Source organism: Pezoporus wallicus, unplaced genomic scaffold (assembly GCF_028554395.1).
Source record: "Pezoporus wallicus isolate ANWC-B61680 ecotype Strahan unplaced genomic scaffold, APGP_CSIRO_Pwel_v1 contig_14432, whole genome shotgun sequence".
In the NCBI taxonomy this organism is placed as follows: Eukaryota; Metazoa; Chordata; class Aves; order Psittaciformes; family Psittacidae; genus Pezoporus; species Pezoporus wallicus.
Window position 1 is genome coordinate 1 of NW_026638771.1, and position 21,801 is coordinate 21,801.

A 21,801-nucleotide genomic window follows, 5' to 3' on the forward strand; every position below is an offset into this window, starting at 1 on the left:
ATTTTTTGACACTTTGGGGTTTTTTTTGAGGTTTTTTTTTTGTGTTTTTTTTTTATCTAAAAGGAGCGGAAACGGCCTCAAAAAAAGGGGAAAGAAAAGGGGGGGGGAGGGGAAAGGGGAGGGGTCATCGCAGAGGTCACCAGAGGTCAGGAAGGGGGCGTAAGGGCAAGGGTCAACCATAGGTCATGGGGGGAAGGGGGGGGGGGGCGGAAGTCGCTTAAGGTTAAAGGTCACCCCATATGGAACGGTGGGGTCATTGAAGGTCAAAGGTCACCGCAGAGGTAACGAGGGGTCTCGAAGGTCAAAGGTCACCCCATACGTCATAGTGGGGTCATTAAATGTCAAAGGTCACCACAGAGGTAATAAGGGGTCTCTAAGGTCAAAGGTCACCCCATACGTCACAACGGGGTCATTGAAGGTCAAAGGTCACCACAGAGACAACGAGGGGTCTTGAAGGTCAAAGGTCACCCCATTTGGTCACGGGGGTCCCTAAAGGTCAAAGCCCCCCCTGAAAGGCATGTGAGCGGTCATCGAAGGTCAAAGGTCACAGCAGAGGTCATGAGGGCCCTTAAAGGCCAAAGGTCAACCCATCCGTACGTGGGCTCATAAGGTCAAAGGTCACCCAATAATGGGGGCGCCAACCAAAGGTCAAAGGTCACCCAGAGATCACAAAGGTCAAAGGTCACCCCATAGATCTAGGGGGACTCTGAAGGTCAAAGGCCACCTGTCACAGACCATAAAGGTCAAAGGTTACCCCATAAGTCATGGGGGTCATTAGGCCCACACTATAGATCACGTGGGGTCGCTAAAGGTCAAAGGTCACCCACCTCAGTTCGTGGGCTCCCCAAAGGTCACCCCATAGGCAATGGGGGTTGTAAAGGTCAAGGGTCACCCTAAGGGTCATGGGGGTTCCTAAAGGTCAAAGGTCACTGTCAAGTGACCACAGTTGACCCTTCTGACCTCCCGTGACCCCATTGAGCCCCCATTGACTCCCATTGATCCCATTGACCCCCACTGATTCCCATTGACCCCCACTGACCCCCATTGACCCCCATTGACCACGGTTGACCCCAGTTAACCTCAGGTGACACCACTGACCCCCATTGACCCCCATTGACTCCCATTGACCCCCATTGACCTCCATTGACCCCATTGACCATGGTTGACCCCAGTTAACCTCAGGTGACACCACTGACCCCCATTGACTCCCATTGACCCCGGTTGACCCCCATTGACCCCTTTTGACTCCCATTGACCCCGGTTGACCCCCATTGACCCCGGTTGACTCCCATTGACCTCCATTGACCCCTTTTAACCTCAGGTGACTCCATTGACCACCATTGACCCCCAGTGACCCCCATTGACCCCCTTTGCCCCCCATTGACCCAGGTTGACTCCCATTGACCCCCATTGACCTCCATTGACCTCCATTGACCCCTGTTAACCTCAGGTGACTCCATTGACCACCATTGACCCCCATTGACTCCCATTGACCCCGCTTGACCCCCATTGACCCCCGGTTGACCCCGGTTGACCCCGGTTGACCCCAGGATGACCCCGGTTGACCCCAGGATGACCCCGGCGTCACAGGAAGTAGTCGGCCACGGGCTTCTTGGCGGGGATGCCGCGCGTCTCCTGCGGCGCCGCCTCGAAGATGATGAACTCCTTCTGCAGGTGCTCGTCCAGCTCCAAGATGGCCGCCACGTTCCCGCACCTGCCAATCACAGGGACCCACTGAGACCCATGGGGCCCCCATAGGGACCCACAGAGACCCCATAGGGACCCATAGAGACCCCAGAGAGAGACATAGGGACGCCATAGAGATCCATAGAGACACATAGAGAGTCCCAAGAGACACATAGGGACCCATAGAGACCCATAGAAACCCCATAGAGACCCAGAGAGACCCCAGAGAGACCCATACAGACTCTATAAAAACCCATAGAAACCCCATAGAAACCCCATAGAGACCCCATAGAGACCCATAGGGACCCATAGAGACCACCCATAGAGACCCCATAGGGACACATAGAGCACCCATGGGGACCCATAGAGACCCCATAGGGACCCATAGAGACCCCAGAGAGAGACATAGGGATGCCATAGATACCCATAGAGACACATAGAGACTCCCAAGAGACACATAGGGACCCATAGAGACCTCATAGAAACCCATAGGGACCCATAGAGACCCACAGAAACCCCATAGAGACCCATACAGACCCCACAGAGACCCATACAGACTCTATAAAGACCCATAGAAACCCCATAGAGACCCATAGAGACCCCACAGAGACCCACTGAGATCCACAGAGACCTCATAGGGACCCATAGAGACCCCAGAGAGACCCAGAGGGGCCCATAGAGACCCACAGAGACCCATAGGGAACCACAGAGACCCCATAGAGACCCATAGAGACCCCATAAAGAGCTATTGAGACCAACAGAGACCCCATAGAGACCCATACGGACCCATGGAGACCCCATGAAGAGCTATTGAGACCCATAGAGACCCCATAGAGACCCCCCACCCATTGAGATCCATAGACTCCATAAAGACCCTTAGAGCCCCCCAGAGCCCTTAGCGTGTCCTTAGCATGCTGCTAATGCGTCCTTAGCATGTTAGTATGTCGTTAGTATGTCCTTAGCATGTCCCTAACTATGGAACCAATGGATGTCTGTGTTATCACCCCCTTAGCGTGTCATTATCACCTCTTAGCATGTCCTTAGCATGTCCACGCATCCTTAGCTATAGAATGCTTGGATGTCTATGTTATTATCCCCCTCATCGTGTCTCTATCCCCCCTTAGCATGTCCTTAGCCTGTCGCTATCCCCCTTAGCGTGTCCTTAGCATGTCCTTAGCATGTCCATCCATTTTTAGCTATAGAATGCTTGGATATCTATGTCTTTATCCCCCCTTATCGTGTCTCTATCCCCCCTTATTGTGTCTCTATCCCCCCTTAGCATGTCACTATCCCCCCTTAGCGCGTCCTTAGCGTGTCCTTAGCATGTCCTTAGCATGTCCATCCATTTTTAGCTATAGAATCCTTGGATATCTATATCTTTCTCCCCCCTTATCGTGTCTCTATCCCCCCTTAGCATGTCCTTAGCCTGTCGCTATCCCCCTTAGCGTGTCCTTAGCATGTCCTTAGCATGTCCATCCATTTTTAGCTATAGAATGCTTGGATATCTATGTCTTTCTCCCCCCTTATCGTGTCTCTATCCCCCCTTATCGTGTCTCTATCCCCCCTTAGCATGTCTCTATCCCCCCTTAGCATGTCGCTATCCCCCTTAGCGTGTCCTTAGTGTGTCCTTAGCATGTCCTTAGCATGTCCATCCATTTTTAGCTATAGAATGCTTGGATATCTATGTCTTTATCCCCCCTTATCGTGTCTCTATCCCCCCTTATTGTGTCTCTATCCCCCCTTAGCATGTCGCTATCCCCCTTAGCGCGTCCTTAGCGTGTCCTTAGCATGTCCTTAGCATGTCCTTAGCATGTCCATCCATTTTTAGCTATAGAATGCTTGGATATCTATGTCTTTATCCCCCCTTATCGTGTCTCTATCCCCCCTTAGCATGTCCTTAGCCTGTCGCTATCCCCCTTAGCGTGTCCTTAGTGTGTCCTTAGCATGTCCTTAGCATGTCCATCCATTTTTAGCTATAGAATGCTTGGATATCTACGTCTTTCTCCCCCCTTATCGTGTCTCTATCCCCCCTTAGCATGTCGCTATCCCCCCTTAGCGCGTCCTTAGCGTGTCCTTGGCGTGTCCTTGGCGTGTCCTCGACGCGCCGCACCTGTAGCAGTAGTTGGGGGCGGACCAGACGGTGAGCACGGTCTCGCTGAAGTGCCACTTGTAGCCCTCCATGACGAGCTGGTGAGCGCGGCCGATCATGGCGATGGCGTTGGCGGCGTTGAACTGCGCCACCACGTCGCTGCCAAAGAGGTACCCGGCCCCCCGAGGGGACACCCCCCAACCGGTGGTGTCTGCAATGGGGCGGGGGGTTAGGGGGGATGGGGGGGTATAGGGGGTATGGGGGAGAATGGGGGCAATGGGGGTATGGGGGTATGGGGGTGATGGGGAGTATAGGGGGTAAGGGGGGTATGGGGGGTATAGGGGTGATGGGGGTATGGGGGTGATGGGGGTATGGGGGTGATGGGGGGTATGGGGGTATAGGGGTTATGGGGGTATAGGGGTATGGGGGGTATGGGGGGTATAGGGGTATGGGGGGTATAGGGGGTATAGGGGTTATGGGGGTATAGGGGTATGGGGGGTATAGGGGATATGGGGGGTGTGGGGTGATGGGGGGTATGGGGGATATGGGGGGATGGAGTGAAGATGGGGTTATGGGGTATGAACGATGGGGTTATGGACTACGTGGTTAATGGGCTATGGGGTTAATGAGGCTGTGGGGTTAATGGGCTATGGGGCTATGGGGTTAATGGGGCTGTAGGGTTAATGGGCTACGGGGCTATGGGGTTAATGTGGCTGTGGGGTTAATGGGGCTGTAGGGTTAATGGGCTACGGGGCTATGGGGTTAATGGGGCTGTGGGGTTAATGGGCTATGGGGCCATGGGGTTAATGGGCTATGGGGCATGAGGCTATGGGGCTATGAGCTATGGGGCTATGGGGTTAATGGGATATGGGGTTAATGGGGCTATGGGGTTAATTGGCTATGGGGCTATGGGGTTAATGGGCTATTAACACGCCCCAACACACTCTAACACATCCCAACATGCCCCAACATGCCCTAACATGCACCAACACACTCTAACATGCTCCAACACGCTCTAACGCGCATTAACACGCTCTAACATGCTCTAACACGCCCTAACACATGCCAACATGCCCCAACACGCTCTAACACATCCCAACATACTTTAACACACCCTAACACGCTCCAACACGCTCTAACACACGCCAACACGCCCCAACATGCCCAACGCGCTCTAACACGCCCCAACATACTCTAACACGCCTCAACACGCTCTAACACATGCCAACATGCCCCAACACGCTCTAACACATCCCAACATAATTCAACACACCCTAACACGCTCCAACACGCTCTAACATGCCCCAACATGCTCTAAGACACCCCAACACACTCCAACACGCTCCAAAACGCCCCAAAACACTCTAACACGCCCCAACACGCTCTAACACGCTCCAACACGCCCCAACACGCGTGTGGGGCCTCACCCTCGGGGTCGGACCACAGGAGGTCGCACATGGGGCCGTCGTGGGGCACCTCCTGCTTGCGGTCAATGGTGCGGATCTGGTCCAGGGTCTGGATGGAGGGCGAGAGCCCCCCGTGGACACAGAAGATCTGGGGGGGGGACACGGAACATACGTGTGCTTAGCGTGGGCTTAGCGTGGGCTTAGCATGTTCGTGCGCTCAGCGTGTTCTTAGCACGTTTGAGCGCTTAGCGCATTCTTAGCATGCTTGTGCGCTTAGCATGTTTGCGCCCTTAGCATGTTCTTAGCGAGTTCACCGCATGTTTCTTAGTGTGTTCTTAGCATGTTTGTGCCCTTAGCGTGGTCTTAGTGTGTTCTTAGCACGTTTGTGCGCTTGGCGTGTTCTATGCATGTTTGTGCCCTTAGCGTGTCCTTAGCACGTTTGTGCGCTTAGCGTGTTCTTAGCATGCTTGTGCGCTTAGCTTGCAATTAGCATGTTTGTGTGCTTAGCGCATATAGCATGCTTGTGTGTTTAGCATGTTCTTAGCATTTTTGTGGTCTTAGCGTGTGCTTGCATGTTCTTAGCATGTTTGTGCGCTTAGCAGGTGCTTGCATGTTTGTGCGCTTAGCATGTGTTTAGCAGGTTCTTAGCATGTATGTGCGCTTAGCATGTTCTTAGCATGTTTGAGTGCTTAGTGCATGCTTAGCATGTTCTTAGCATGTTTGTGTGCTTAGCATGTTCCTAGAATGCTTGTGCGCTTAGTGTGTGCTTAGCATGTTCTTCGCATGTTTGTGCGCTTAGCATGTTCTTAGCACGTTTGTGCGCTTAGCATGTGCTTAGCATGTTCTTAGCACATTTGTGCGCTTAGCGTGCTCTTAGCAAGTTTGTGCACTTAGCATGTGCTTAGCACGTTTGCGCGCTTAGCATGTTCTTAGCATGTTCTTAGCACGTTTCTGCGCTTAGCATGTGCTTAGCATGTTTGTGCCCTTAGCGTGCTCTTAACGTGCTCTTGGCATGTTCATAGCACATTTGTGCCCTTAGCATGCTCTTAACGTGCTCTTAGCATGTTTGTGCCCTTAGCATGCTCTTAGCGTGTTCTTGACATGTTCTTAGCATGTTTGTGCCCTTAGCGTGCTCTTAGCGTGTTCTTGGCATGTTCACAGCACATTTGTGCCCTTAGCATCCTCTTAACGTTCTCTTGGCGTGTTCTTAGCATGTTTGTGCCCTTAGCATGCTCTTAGCGTGTTCTTGACATGTTCTTAGCATGTTTGTGCCCTTAGCATGCTCTTAGCGTGTTCTTGGCATGTTCATAGCATGTTTGTGCCCTTAGCATGCTCTTAGCGTGTTCATAGCACGTTTGTGCCCTTAGCATGCTCTTAACGTGCTCTTAGCATGTTTGTGCCCTTAGCATGCTCTTAACGTGCTCTTAGCGTGTTCTTAGCATGTTTGTGCCCTTAGCATGCTCTTAGCGTGTTCTTGACATGTTCTTAGCACGTTTGTGCCCTTAGCATGCTCTTAGCGTGCTCTTAGCGTGTTCTTAGCACGTCTGTGCCCCCAGCGTGCCGTCACCGCGCCGTTAGCCCACCTTGCCGTCGATGATGGCCGAGAGGCTGAGGTAGTCGAAGATCTCGGTGCAGTAGCGCCACACGGTGACGGAGCCGTACTTGCGCAGGCACTCGTCGTAGAAGCCGTAGACCTGCGTGATCTGACGGCTCTCGTGGTTGCCCCGGATCAGCGTGATCCGGTCCGGGTAGCGCACCTGGGGGGCGGAGGGGGGGGGGGGTCAGTGGGTCCCCACAGACCCACATGGAGCCTCCTACAATGGGTTCCTATGGGGCCTACAAGGGGGTGTCAATGGGTTCCAATGGACCCACATGGAGCCTCCTACAATGGGTTCCTATGGACCCATATGGGGCCTACAAGGGGGTGCCAATGGGTTCCTATGGACCCATATGGGGCCTACAAGGGGGTGCCAATGGGTTCCTATGGACCCATATGGGGCCTACAAAGGGGGTGCCAATGGGTCCTGATGGACCCACATGGAGCCTCCTACAATGGGTTCCTATGGGGCCTACAAAGGGGGTGTCAATGGGTTCCTATGGACCCACATGGAGCCTCCTACAATGGGTTCCTATGGGGCCTACAAAGGGGGTGTCAATGGGTTCCTATGGACCCACATGGGGCCTACAAAGGGGGTGTCAATGGGTTCCTATGGACCCATATGGGGCCTACAAGGGGGTGTCAATGGGTTCCTATGGACCCACATGGAGCCTCCTACAATGGGTTCCTATGGGGCCTACAAAGGGGGTGTCAATGGGTCCCCACGGACCCACATGGAGCCTCCTACAATGGGTTCCTATGGGGCCTACAAAGGGGGTGTCAATGGGTTCCTATGGACCCACATGGGGCCTACAAAGGGGGTGTCAATGGGTTCCTATGGACCCATATGGGGCCTACAAGGGGGTGTCAATGGGTCCTGATGGACCCACATGGAGCCTCCTAAAATGGGTTCCTATGGACCCACATGGAGCCTCCTACAATGGGTTCCTATGGGGCCTACAAGGGGGTGTCAATGGGTTCCTATGGACCCACATGGGGCCTACAAAGGGGGTGTCAATGGGTCCCCACGGACCCACATGGAGCCTCCTACAATGGGTTCCTATGGGGCCTACAAAGGGGGTGTCAATGGGTTCCTATGGACCCATATGGGGCCTACAAGGGGGTGTCAATGGGTTCCTATGGACCCATATGGGGCCTACAAGGGGGTGTCAATGGGTTCCTATGGACCCACATGGGGCCTACAAGGGGGTGTCAATGGGTTCCTATGGACCCACATGGGGCCTCCAAGGGGGTGTCAATGGGTCCTGATGGACCCACATGGAGCCTCCTACAATGGGTTCCTATGGGGCCTACAAAGGGGGTGTCAATGGGTTCCTATGGACCCACATGGAGCCTCCTACAATGGGTTCCTATGGAGCCTCCAAGGGGGTGTCAATGGGTTCCTATGGACCCACACGGAGCCTCCTAGGGGGCACCAATGGGTTCCTATGGACCCACATGGGGCCTACAAGGGGGCACCAATGGGTTCCTATGGACCCACATGGAGCCTCCTACAATGGGTTCCTATGGACCCACATGGAGCCTCCTACAATGGGTTCCTATGGACCCACATGGGGCCTACAAAGGGGGTGTCAATGGGTTCCTATGGACCCATATGGGGCCTACAAGGGGGTGTCAATGGGTTCCTATGGACCCACATGGAGCCTCCTACAATGGGTTCCTATGGACCCACATGGGGCCTACAAGGGGGCACCAATGGGTTCCTATGGACCCACATGGAGCCTCCTACAATGGGTTCCTATGGGGCCTACAAAGGGGGTGTCAATGGGTCCCCACGGACCCACATGGAGCCTCCTACAATGGGTTCCTATGGGGCCTACAAAGGGGGTGCCAATGGGTTCCTATGGACCCACATGGAGCCTCCAAGGGGGTGTCAATGGGTTCCTATGGACCCATATGGGGCCTACAAGGGGGTGTCAATGGGTTCCTATGGACACCCCAAGGAGCCTCCCAGGCAGTAGGGGGCACCAACACATGCCACACATTGGGCTCTGCCCCACACATGGGGGTCCTGCCCCACACATTGGGTCCTGCCCTATATATTGGGGTCTGATCCACACACTGAGGTCCACCCTACACAAGGGGGTCCTGCTCCACACATTGGGATCCACCCCACACTCTGGGTCCTGCCCCACACACTGAGGTCCTGCCCCACACATTGGGATCCACCCCACACTCTGGGTCCTGCCCCACACATTGAGGTCCTGCCCCATATATTGGGGTCTGCCCCACACACGTGGGTCCTGCCCCACACACGTGGGTCCTGCCCCACACATGGGGGTCCTGCCCCATATATGCGGGTCCACCCCACACATTGAGGTCCTGCCCCACACACATGGGTCCTGCCCCACACATTGGGATCCACCCCACACATTGGGATCCACCCCACACATTGGGACCCACCCCACACACTGGGTCCTGCCCCACACATTGAGGTCCCACCCCACACATTAGGATCCACCCCACACACTGGGTCCTGCCCCACACATTGAGGTCCTGCCCCATATATTGGGGTCTGCCCCACACACGTGGGTCCTGCCCCACACACGTGGGTCCTGCCCCACACATGGGGGTCCTGCCCCATATATGCGGGTCCACCCCACACATTGAGGTCCTGCCCCACACACATGGGTCCTGCCCCACACATTGGGATCCACCCCACACATTGGGATCCACCCCACACATTGGGACCCACCCCACACACTGGGTCCTGCCCCACACATTGAGGTCCTGCCCCATATATTGGGGTCTGCCCCACACACGTGGGTCCTGCCCCACACACGTGGGTCCTGCCCCACACATGGGGGTCCTGCCCCATATATGCGGGTCCACCCCACACATTGAGGTCCTGCCCCACACACATGGGTCCTGCCCCACACATTGGGATCCACCCCACACATTGGGATCCACCCCACACATTGGGACCCACCCCACACACTGGGTCCTGCCCCACACATTGAGGTCCTGCCCCATATATTGGGGTCTGCCCCACACACGTGGGTCCTGCCCCACACACGTGGGTCCTGCCCCACACATGGGGGTCCTGCCCCATATATGCGGGTCCACCCCACACATTGAGGTCCTGCCCCACACACATGGGTCCTGCCCCACACATTGGGATCCACCCCACACATTGGGATCCACCCCACACATTGGGACCCACCCCACACACTGGGTCCTGCCCCACACATTGAGGTCCTGCCCCATATATTGGGGTCTGCCCCACACACGTGGGTCCTGCCCCACACATGGGGGTCTGCCCCACACATGGGGGTCCCCCCGCCCCACCTTGAGCGCCAGCAGCAGCAGGAAGGTCTCGACGCTGTAGAAGCCCCGGTCCACGAAGTCCCCCATGAACAAGTAATTGGTCTCGGGGACGTCCCCCCCGACCTGTGGGGCACAAAGGGGGCACTTATGGGGCACAGGGGGGCACTTATGGGGCAGGAGAGGGGCACTTATGGGGTAGGAGAGTGGCACTTATGGGGCACAAAGGGGGCACTTATGGGGCAGGAGAGGGGCACTTATGGGGCAGGAGGGGGGCACTTATGGGCCAGGAGGGGGGCACTTATGGGCCAGGAGGGGGGCACTTATGGGGCAGGAGGGGGGCACTTATGGGGTAGGAGGGTGGCACTTATGGGGCAGGAGAGGGGCACTTATGGGGTAGGAGAGTGGCACTTATGGGGCAGGAGAGGGGCACTTATGGGGTAGGAGAGTGACACTTATGGGGCAGGAGGGGGCACTTATGGGGCAGGAAGGGAGCACTCATGGGGCAGAAGGGGGAGACTTATGGGGCAGGAGGGGGCACTTATGGGGCAGGAGGGGGCACTTATGGGGCAGGAGGGGGCACTTATGGGGCACAGGGGGCACTTATGGGGTAGGAGGGTGGCACTTATGGGGCAGGAGAGTGGCACTTATGGGGCAGGAGGGGGGCACTTATGGGGCAGGAGGGGGCACTTATGGGGCAGGAAGGGAGCACTCATGGGGAAGAAGGGGGAGACTTATGGGGCAGGAGGGGGGCCCTTATGGGGCAGGAGGGGGCACTTATGGGGCAGGAGGGGGCACTTATGGGGCACAGGGGGCACTTATGGGGTAGGAGGGTGGCACTTATGGGGCAGGAGAGGGGCACTTATGGGGCAGGAGAGGGGCACTTATGGGGCAGGAGAGGGGCACTTATTGGGAAGGAAGGGAGCACTCATGGGGTAGGAGAGTGGCACTTATGGGGCAGGAGGGGGCACTTATGGGGCAGGAGGGGGGCACTTATGGGGCACGGGGGGCACTTACGGGGCAGGAGGGGGGCCCTTATGAGGCAGAAGGGGAGCACTTATGGGGCAGGAAGGGAGCACTCATGGGGCAGAAGGGGGAGACTTATGGGGCAGGAGGGGGGCACTTATGGGGCAGGAGGGGGGCACTTATGGGGCAGGAGGGGGCACTTATGGGGCAGGAAGGGAGCACTCATCATGGGGCAGGAGGGGGGCACTTATGGGGCAGGAGGGGGGCACTTATGGGGCAGGAGGGGGCACTTATGGGGCAGAAGGGGGGCACTTAGCAGGCACAGGGGGGCACTTATGGGGCAGGAAGGGAGCACTCATTGGTCAGAACGGGAAGACTTATGGGGCAGGAGGAGGGCACTTATGGGGCAGGAGGGGGGCACTTAAGGGGCAGAAGGGGGCACTTATGGGGTAGGAGAGGGGTACTTAGCAGGCACAGGGGGGCACTTATGGGGTAGGAGGGTGGCACTTATGGGGCAGGAGAGGGGCACTTATGGGGCAGGAGAGGGGCACTTATGGGGCAAAAGGGGGCACTCATGGGGCAGGAGAGGGGCACTTATGGGGCAGGAGGGGGCACTTATGGGGCAAAAGGGGGCACTCATGGGGCAGGTAGGGGCAATAAGGGGACATGAAGAAGCAGTTGGGGGGCACTTATGGGGCAGGTGGAGGCACTTATGGGTCACAGGGGGGCACTCATGGGGCGGTTGGGGGGCAACAAGGGGATATGAAGAAGCAGTTGGGGGGCACTTATGGGGCAGGCAGGGGGCACTTATGGGGCAGGTGGGGAGCAATAAAAAGACGTTAAAAAGTGGTTGGGGGGCAATAAGGGGGTCCAGAAGCACTCGAGGGGCACTTGGGGGTCTGGGGGGGGCACTTGGGGGTCTGGGGGGGGCACTTGGGGGTCGGGGGGGGCACTTGTGGGGCAGCTCACCCTGAAGAGCTCCTTGAGGTCATAGAACTGCCCATGGATGTCGCCACAGACCTGGGGGGGGGAATGGGGGTCAGAGCCCCACAGCCCCATAGCGCCCTATATCCACCCCACAGCCCCTTATATCCACCCCATAGCCCCCTATATCCACCCCATAGCGCCCTATATCCACCCCATAGCCCCTTATATCCACCCCATAGCCCCCTATATCCGCCCCATAGACCCTTATATCCACCCCATAGCCCCCTATATCCACCCCATAGGCCCCTATATCCACCCCATAGCCCCCTATATCCACCCCATAGCCCCCTATATCCACCCCATAGCCCCCTATATCCACCCCACAGCCCCTTATATCCACCCCATAGACCCCTATATCTACCCCATAGCCCCCTATATCTACCCCACAGCCCCTTATATCCACCCCATAGACCCCTATATCCACCCCATAGCCCCCTATATCCACCCCATAGCCCCTTATATCCACCCCATAGCCCCCTATATCCGCCCCATAGCCCCGTATATCCACCCCATAGCCCCCTATATCCACCCCATAGCCCCCTATATCCACCCCATAGCCCCCTATATCCGCCCCATAGCCCCCGATATCCGCCCCATAGCCCCCTATATCCGCCCCATAGCCCCTTATATCCGCCCCATAGCCCCCTATATCCGCCCCATAGCCCCTTATATCCGCCCCATAGCCCGCTATATCCGCCCCATAGCCCCCTATATCCGCCCCATAGCCCCCTATATCCGCCCCATAGCCCCCTATATCCGCCCCATAGGCCCCTATATCCGCCCCATAGCGCCCTATATCCGCCCCATAGCCCCCTATATCCACCCCATAGCCCCCTATATCCCCCCCATAGCCCCCTATATCCGCCCCATAGGCCCCTATATCCGCCCCATAGCCCCCTATATCCGCCCCATAGCCCCCTATATCCGCCCCATAGCCCCCTATATCCGCCCCATCGCCCCCTATATCCGCCCCATAGCCCCCTATATCCGCCCCATAGCCCCCTATATCCGCCCCATAGCCCCCTATATCCGCCCCATAGCCCCGTATATCCACCCCATAGCCCCCTATATCCACCCCATAGCCCCCTATATCCACCCCATAGCCCCCTATATCCACCCCATAGCCCCCTATATCCACCCCATAGCCCCTTATATCCGCCCCATAGCCCCCTATATCCGCCCCATAGCCCCTTATATCCCCCCATAGCCCCCTATATCCACCCCATAGCCCCCTATATCCGCCCCATAGCCCCCTATATCCGCCCCAGAGCCCCCTATATCCGCCCCATAGCCCCCTATATCCGCCCCATAGCCCCCTATATCCGCCCCATAGCCCCCTATATCCGCCCCATAGCCCCCTATATCCACCCCATAGCCCCCTATATCTACCCCACAGCCCCCTATATCCGCCCCACAGCCCCCTATATCCGCCCCATAGCCCCCTATATCCGCCCCATAGCCCCCTATATCCGCCCCATAGCTGCCCCATAGCCCTCACCGTGACGGGGGAGTCCACCCTCTGCACGTTGCTCTCCTCGACCAGGATCTCCCTGCAGGCAATGGGGGGTGTTAATTACCCCATAGGGATGTTAATTACCCCATAGATATGTTAATTACCCCATAGGGGTGCTAATTGCCCCATAGGAGTGTTAATTACCCCATAGGGTGTTAATTACCCCATAGGGATGTTAATTGCCCCATAGGGATGTTAATTGCCCCATAGGGGTGCTAATTGCCCCATAGGAGTGTTAATTACCCCATAGGGTGTTAATTAACCCATAGGGTGCTAATTGCCCCATGGGGTGTTAATTGCCCCATAGGGGTGTTAATTACCCCATAGGGATGTTAATTGCCCCATAGGGGTGTTAATTACCCCATAGGGTGCTAATTGCCCCATAGGGGTGTTAATTGCCCCATAGGGAATTTAATTGCACCATAGGGGTGTTAATTGCCCCATAGGGTGCTAATTACCCCATAGGGTGCTAATTGCCCCATAGGGTGCTAATTACCCCATAGGGATGTTAATTGCCCCATAGGGGTGTTAATTAACCCATAGGGTGCTAATTGCCCCATAGGGTGTTAATTGCCCCATAGGGATGTTAATTACCCCATAGGGATGTTAATTACCCCATAGGGTGCTAATTGCCCCATAGGGTGCTAATTGCCCCATAGGGCTGTTAATTGCCCCATAGATATGTTAATTACCCTATAGGGGGTGTTAATTGAGGTGGTGTATGCTAATGAAGCCATGTATGCTAATGAGGAAGTGTATGCTAATGAGGGAATGCTGATGACGGGATGCTAATGATGCGGTGTGTGCTAAAGAGGCAGTGTATGCTAACGATATGATGCATGCTAATGAGGTAGTGCATGCTAATGAGGCTAAGCATGCTACTGATGTGGTGTATGCTAATGCAGCGGGGTATGCTAATGAGGGGGCAGATGCTAATGAGGTTGATATGCGAATGATGTGTACGCTGATGATGTTACGCTAAGGAAGCTGTGTATGCTAATTAGGCTATGCTAATTAGTCAACATATACAAATGAGGCAGTGTATGCTAATGAGGAGGTACATTCTAATGAGGCTACGCTGATGATGTGGTGTATGCTAATGAGCTGGCTACGCTAATGACATCTATACGCTAATGGGGCAGTCTATGCTATTGAGGGCATGCAAATGGTATTCTAATGAGGCTGCGTATGCTAATGAGGTCGTGTATGCTAATGAGACAGTGCACGCTAATGAAGCTGTGTCCGCCAATGAGGCTGATATGCTAACGAGGTAGGGCACGCAAATGAGGTGGCGTACGCTACGTTATGCTAATGAAGCCGTGTATGCTAATGAGGCTATGCTAATTAGGCAACATATACTAATTAGGCAGTGTATGCTAACAAGGAGGTGCATTGCAATAAGTCTACGCTGATGACGTAGTGTACGCTAATGACATTCATATGCTAATGAGACAGCGTATGCTAATGAGAGTATGCAGATGAGATTATTCAAACGAGGCTGGATATGCTAATGATGCAGTGTATGCTAATGAGTGCACACTAATGAAGCTGTGTCCAGTAATGAGGCTGATATGCTAACGAGGTAGGGCACGCAAATGAGGTGGCGTACGCTACGTTATGCTAATGAGGCGGTGTATGCTAATGAGGCTATGCTAATTAGGCAACATATAATGAGGCAGTGTACGCTGATGCAAATGAGGGGGCGCACGCTAACGCTAAAGAAGCGAACGAGGGTATGCCTGCAAGGTTTCTATGCCAATTAAAAGGGTTGTATGCAAATGAGGGTGGGTGTATGCAAATGAGGGGTATGCAAATGACCTGGCCTTGGCGCACAGGGCCTTGACCTCGCTCTCCTTGATGAGCTCGCAGCGCCGCAGCTGCTCGATCTGACGGTCCAGGTCGCTGAGCTCCCCCATGCCTGCGGGGTAATTTGCATATGTTAATGAGGGGTTAATTTGAATACATGCTAATGAGCACCCCCGGGGGGGGGGGGGGGGGGGCGTCATTTGGATACGGTAATTAATGTGTGTGCATCATTGACGGACAGACAGTAGCTAACGCTCATTGAGGCTGGCTAATGAATGCTTATTAATAAAGTCATTAACACAGGCTAATGAATGCTCATTAATAAAGTCATTAACATAAACTAATTAACGATCACTAATAAAGTCATTAACGCAGGCTAATTAACACTCATTAATAAAGTCATTAACACAGGCTAATTAATAAAGTCATTAACACAGGCTAATTAACGCTCATTAAAATCATTAACACAGGCTAATTAACGTTCATTAATAAAGTCATTAACACAGGCTAATTATCGTTCATTAATAAAGTCATTAACACAGGCTAATGCTCATTAATAAAGTCATTAACACAGGCTAATTAATGCTCATTAATGAAGACATTAACACAGGCAAATTAACGCTCATTAAAGACATTAACGCTCATTAAGACGCTAATTAACGTTCATTAATAAAGACAGTAACACTTACTAATTAATAGTCATTAACAAACTCATTGCTCATTAAGACACAAATTAACGCTCATTAATATTCAATAATACTCATTAAAGCACGCTAATTAACGCTCATTAATGAACTCATTAATGCTGATTAACACACATGAATAAACTCATTAACGCTCATTAACATTAACCCACACTAAATAAAGCTCATTAATAAACTCAACGCTAATTAACGCACATTAATAAAGTCATTAACGCTCATTGACGCACGCTAATTAACTCTCACTAATAGTCATTAACGCTCATTGACACACACTAACGCTCATTAATAAAGTCATTAACGCTCATTAAGGCTCATTAACACACACTAATTAACGCTCATTAATAAAGTCAATACTCATTAACGCAAGCTAATTAACGCTCATTAATAGTCATTAACGCTCGCTAACACGCTAATAAACACGAATAGTTATTAACGCTCATTAACACACGCTACTTATTGCTCATTAATAGACATTAATGCTCATCAACAAGCTAATTAATGCTCATTAATAAAGTCATTAACGCTCATTAACACATGCTAATGAACACTAATTAATGCGTATTAACCCATTAACACACGCTAATTAATAAACTCATTAACGCCCATTAAGATTCATTAATACATGCTAATTAACTCTCATTAAAACACACTAATTAAAATTAATTAACATAAACACACACCAATTAATGCTCATTAACATCATTAATTAAAACTCATTAACACACGCTAATTAATGCTCATTAATGAAGATTCATTAACAGTGGCTACTTAACGCCCATTAACATTCACACAGGCTAATTAAGGCTCATTAATGCTAATTAACATAATTAATTACCACTCATTAATCAACACTCATTACCACATGAATTAACACTCATTAATTACCACTCATCAACACCCATTATCAAGCTTAATAACACTCATTAAAATTCATTAACAAGCTTAATAAACTCATTCTCACTCATTAGCATGCTAATTAACAGTAATTAATTAAAACTCATTAACACGCACTAATTAACGCTCATTAATTGAGCCCTTCAATTGGCCCTTATTAACAGTCGTGAATGAACTCATTAATAAACTCATAAACCCCCATAGTCGCCCCATAGAACCCCCATAGCACCCCACAGCACCCCCATAGACCCCCATAGCGCCCCATAGCCCCCCATAGACCACCCACAGACCAACCATAGACTCCCTATAGACCCCCATAGCATCCCGACCCCCCACAGACCACCCATAGCCCCCCCATAGACCCCCATAGCCACCCCATAGAACCCCCATAGCACCCCTACAGCACCCCTATAGACGCCCCATAGCCCCCCATAGACCCTCATAGCCCCCCATAGACCCTCCATAGAACCCCATAGCGCCCCATAGACCCCACAGACCCCCATATCCCCTCGTAGACCCCCCATATCCAACCATAGCCCCCCATAGAGCCCCACAGACCCCCCACAGACCCCCACAGCCACCCCATAGAACGCCCATAGCCCCATAGACCAACACAGACACCCATAGACCCCATAGTCCCATAGACCCCCATAGCACCCCATAGAACCCCCATAGCCCCCCATAGCACCCCATAGACCCACACAGACCCCACACAGACCCCCACATCCCCCCATAGAACCCCATAGACCCCCCATAGAACCCCCATAGCCCCACAGACCCCCATAGCCCCCCACAGACCCCCACAGCACCCCATAGCCCCCCCACATCCCCCCCATAGACACCCATAGCCACCCCATAGACCCCCATAGCCACTCCACAGAACCCCCATAGCCCCATAGACTCCCAAAGCCACCCCATATCCCCCCATAGACCCCCATAGCCACCCCATAGACCCCCCAAACCCCATATCCCCCCATACCCCCCCTTAGACCCCCACAGACACCCATAGACCCCCATAGCACCCCATAGACCTCCCTAGAACCCCCTAGACCCCACACAGACCCCCATATCCCCCCCATATCCCCCCATAGACCCCCCACAGAACCCCCACAGACACCCCATAGACCCCCCATAGCCCCATAGACACCCCATAGAACCCCCATAGACACCCCATAGACCCCTCATAGCCCCATAGACACCCCATAGACCCCCATAGACCCCCATATCTCCCCATAGACCCCCCCATAGAACCCCCATAAATCCCTATAGCACCATAGACCCCATAGACCCCCCATATCTCCCCATAGACCACCACAGTCACCCCATAGACCCCCCATAGCCCCATAGACACCCCATAGACCCCCCATATCTCCCCATAGACCCCACAGACCCCCCATATCTCCCCATAGACCACCATAGTCACCCCATAGACCCCCCATAGCCCCATAGACACCCCATATACCCCCATATCCCCCCATAGACCCCCCCATAGCCACCCCATAGCCCCATAGACACCCCATAGACCCCCATAGACCCCTATAGACACCCTATATCCTCCCCATAGACACCCCATAGGCCCCCATAGACCCCCATATCTCCCCATAGACCACCATAGTCACCCCATAGACCCCCCATAGCCCCACAGACACCCCATAGAACCCCGACACCCCATAGACCCCCCATATCTCCCCATAGACCCCCCATATCTCCCCATAGACCACCATAGTCACCCGAAAGACCCCCCATAGCCCCACAGACACCCCATAGACACCCCATAGACCCCCATATCCCCCCACAGACCCCCCCATAGCCCCACAGACACCCCATAGAACCCCGACACCCCATAGACCCCCCATATCTCCCCATGGACCCCCCATATCTCCCCATAGACCACCATAGTCACCCCATAGACGCCCCATATCCCCACAGACACCCCATAGACACCCCATAGACCCCCATATCCCCCATAGACCCCCCCATAGCCACCCCATAGCCCCATAGACACCCCATAGACCCCCCATAGCCCCATAGACACCCCATACATACCCCATACATACCCCATAGACCCCCCCATAGCCACCCCATAGACACCCCATAGCCACCCCATACATACCCCATAGATACCCCATAGACCCCCCCATAGCCACCCCATAGCCCCCCCATAGCCCCCTATAGACACCCCATAGACCCCCCATACCCCCCCATAGACCCCCATAGACCCCCATAGACCCCCCATAGCCCCATAGACCCCATAGGGCCCCACCGGCAGCGACCTCCGGCGCCGCGGCCGCCGCGCGTCACTTCCGGGCCGGCCCCTGCCGGAAGCGGAAGTGAGTGATGGCCCGGCGGCAGGAAGTGACGTCAGGCAGGAGGCGGGGCCAGCAGCTAGAGCGGGCGCACTCATTGGCTCTCTATGGGCCCCATTGATCGCGATGGGTCCCATGGATCGCTATGCGTCCCATTGATCTCTATGGGTCCCATTGATCTCTATGGGTCCCATGGATCTCTATGGGTCCCATTGATCTCTATGGGTCCCATTGATCTCTATGGGTCCCATGGATCTCTATGGGTCCCAGGGATCGCTATGGGTCCCATTGATCTCTATGGGTCCCATGGATCGCTATGGGTCCCATGGATCGCTATGGGTCCCAGGGATCGCTATGGGTCCCATGGATCTCTATGGGTCCCAGGGATCGCTATGGGTCCCATTGATCGCTATGGGTCCCATGGATCGCTATGGGTCCCATGGATCGCTATGGGTCCCATTGATCTCTATGGGTCCCATTGAACTCTATGGGTCCCATTGATCCCTATGGGTCCCATTGATCGCTATGGGTCCCATTGATCCCCTATGGGTCCCATTGCACCCCTATGGTTCCCATTGTCCCTTATGGATCCCCATTGATCGCTATGGGTCCCATTGCCCCCTATGGGTCCCAATGTCCCCCCTATGGGTCCCATTGATCCCTATGGGGCCCAATGCCCACTATGGGTCCCAATGTGCCCCCTATGGGTCCCATTGCACCCCTATGGGTCCCACTGCCCCCTATGGGCCCCATTGCACCACTATGGGTCCCATTGCCCCTATAGGTCCCGTTGTCCCCTATGGGTCCTAATGCAGGCCCTATGGGTCCAATTCCACTCTCTATGGGTCCCAATGTCCCCCTATGGGACCCAATGCACCCCTTATAGGTCCCGAGGCACCCCACGGGTCCCAATGTCCCCCCTATAGGTCCCAATGGACACCTATGGGTCCCACTGCACCCCCTATGGGTCCCAACACAGCCCCTATGGGTCCCAATGTCCCCCCTATAGGTCCCAATACACCCTTATGGGTCCCAATGCACCCCCTATAGCTAGCATTGCCCCCCTAAGGGTCCCATTGCACCCTATGGGTCCCATTGCTCCCCTATGGGTCCCACTGCACCCCCTATGGTTCCCGTTGTCCCTTATGGGTCCCATTGCACCCCCTATGGGTCCCACTGCACCCCTATGGTTCCCATTATCCCCTATGGGTCCCACTGCAACCCCTATAGGTCCCATTGCTCCCCTATGGTTCCCATTGTCCCCTATGGGTCCCATTGCTCCCCTATGGGTCCCACTGCACCCCTATGGGTCCCACTGCACCCCCTATGGGTCCCACTGCACCCCTACGGTTCCCACTGCTCCCCTATGAATCCCACTGCACCCCCTATGGGTCCTATTCCACCCCTATGGGTCCCAATGCACCCCTATGGGTCCCAATGCACCCCTATGGGTCCCAATGTCCCTTTATGGGTCCCACTGCACCCCTATGGGTCCCATTGTCCCCTATGGGTCCCATTGCTCCCCTATGGGTCCCATTGCCCCAGTATTGGTTCCCATTGCCACCCTACAGGCCCCATTGCCCCCTATGGGTCCCATTCACTCCCTATGGATCCCATTGTCCTCTATGGGTCCCAATGCCCCCCTATGGGTCCCATTGGACTCTACGGGTCCCATTCACTCCCTATAGGTCCCATTGTCCTCTATGGGTCCCACTGCCTCCTATGGGTCCCAATCACTCCCTATGGGTCCCAATGCCCCCCTGGGAGTCCCATTCACTCCCTATGGGTCCCATTGTCCTCTATGGGTCCCATTGCCCCCATGGGTCCCATTGACCCCTATGGGTCCCATTCACTCCCTATGGATGCCATCGTCCTGTATGGGTCCCAATGCCCCCCTATGGGTCCCACTGCCCCCCGGTGGGTCCCATTCACTCCCTATGGGTCCCATTGACCCCTATGGGTCCCATTCACTCCCTATGGGTCCCAATGCCCCCCTATGGGTCCCATTGTCTTCTATGGGTCCCATTGCCCCTCTAGAAGGTCCCACTGCCCCCTGGTGGGTCCTATTCACTCCCTATGGGTCCCAATGCCCCCCTATGGGTCCCAATGCCCCCCTATGGGTCCCAATGCCCCCCTATGGGTACCAATGTCCCTTTATGGGTCCCATTCCCTCCTATAAGTCCCATTATCCGCTATGGGTCCCACTGCTGCCCTATGGGTCCCATTGCCCCCCCATGGGTCCCATTCACTCCCTATGGGTCCCATTGCCCCCCCATGGGTCCCATTCACTCCCCATAGGTCCCATTGCCCCCCTATGGGTCCCGTTGTCCTCTATGGGTCCCATTGTCCTCTATGGGTCCCAATGCCCCCCTATGGGTCCCATTGACTCCCTATGGGTCCATTGTCCCCCTATGGGTCCCCTTGCCCCCTATGGGTCCCATTGCCCTCTATGGGTCCCATCACCCCCCCCATGGCCCCCATTGCCCCCTATGGCTCCCGCTCCATCCGCATCCACTTTATTCTCACGCCTTATTGGCTCCAGGGGCTGGAGGGGGGCGGGGC

At 54.5% G+C, this 21,801-nt stretch overlaps 1 protein-coding gene across 1 annotated transcript; it reads right to left on the reverse strand.

Annotated features, from left to right (window-relative positions):
* Positions 1 to 1,559: 1,559 nt before the first annotated feature.
* Positions 1,560 to 15,447, reverse strand: PPP4C (protein phosphatase 4 catalytic subunit). The gene is made up of 8 exons (XM_057412539.1): positions 15,348 to 15,447; positions 13,515 to 13,566; positions 11,999 to 12,049; positions 10,088 to 10,189; positions 6,765 to 6,938; positions 5,203 to 5,329; positions 3,797 to 3,986; positions 1,560 to 1,714 (listed from the first exon to the last, which is right to left on the reverse strand). Exons 1-8 carry the CDS (start codon positions 15,443 to 15,445, stop codon positions 1,585 to 1,587), a joined length of 924 nt encoding a protein of 307 aa, XP_057268522.1. The 5' UTR covers positions 15,446 to 15,447; the 3' UTR covers positions 1,560 to 1,584.
* Between the last annotated feature and the right edge of the window lie 6,354 nt (positions 15,448 to 21,801).

Excerpts from the sequence above, each read along its gene's own strand:
- PPP4C (XM_057412539.1), bottom strand. The coding sequence starts at position 15,445 with ATGGGGGAGCTCAGCGACCTGGACCGTCAGATCGAGCAGCTGCGGCGC. Across the intron at positions 10,190-11,998 it reads ACCTCAAGGAGCTCTTCAGG|GTCGGGGGGGACGTCCCCGA; the intron begins GTGAGCTGCCCC and ends TGTGCCCCACAG. Across the intron at positions 3,987-5,202 it reads CCTGTGGTCCGACCCCGAGG|ACACCACCGGTTGGGGGGTG; the intron begins GTGAGGCCCCAC and ends GCCCCATTGCAG.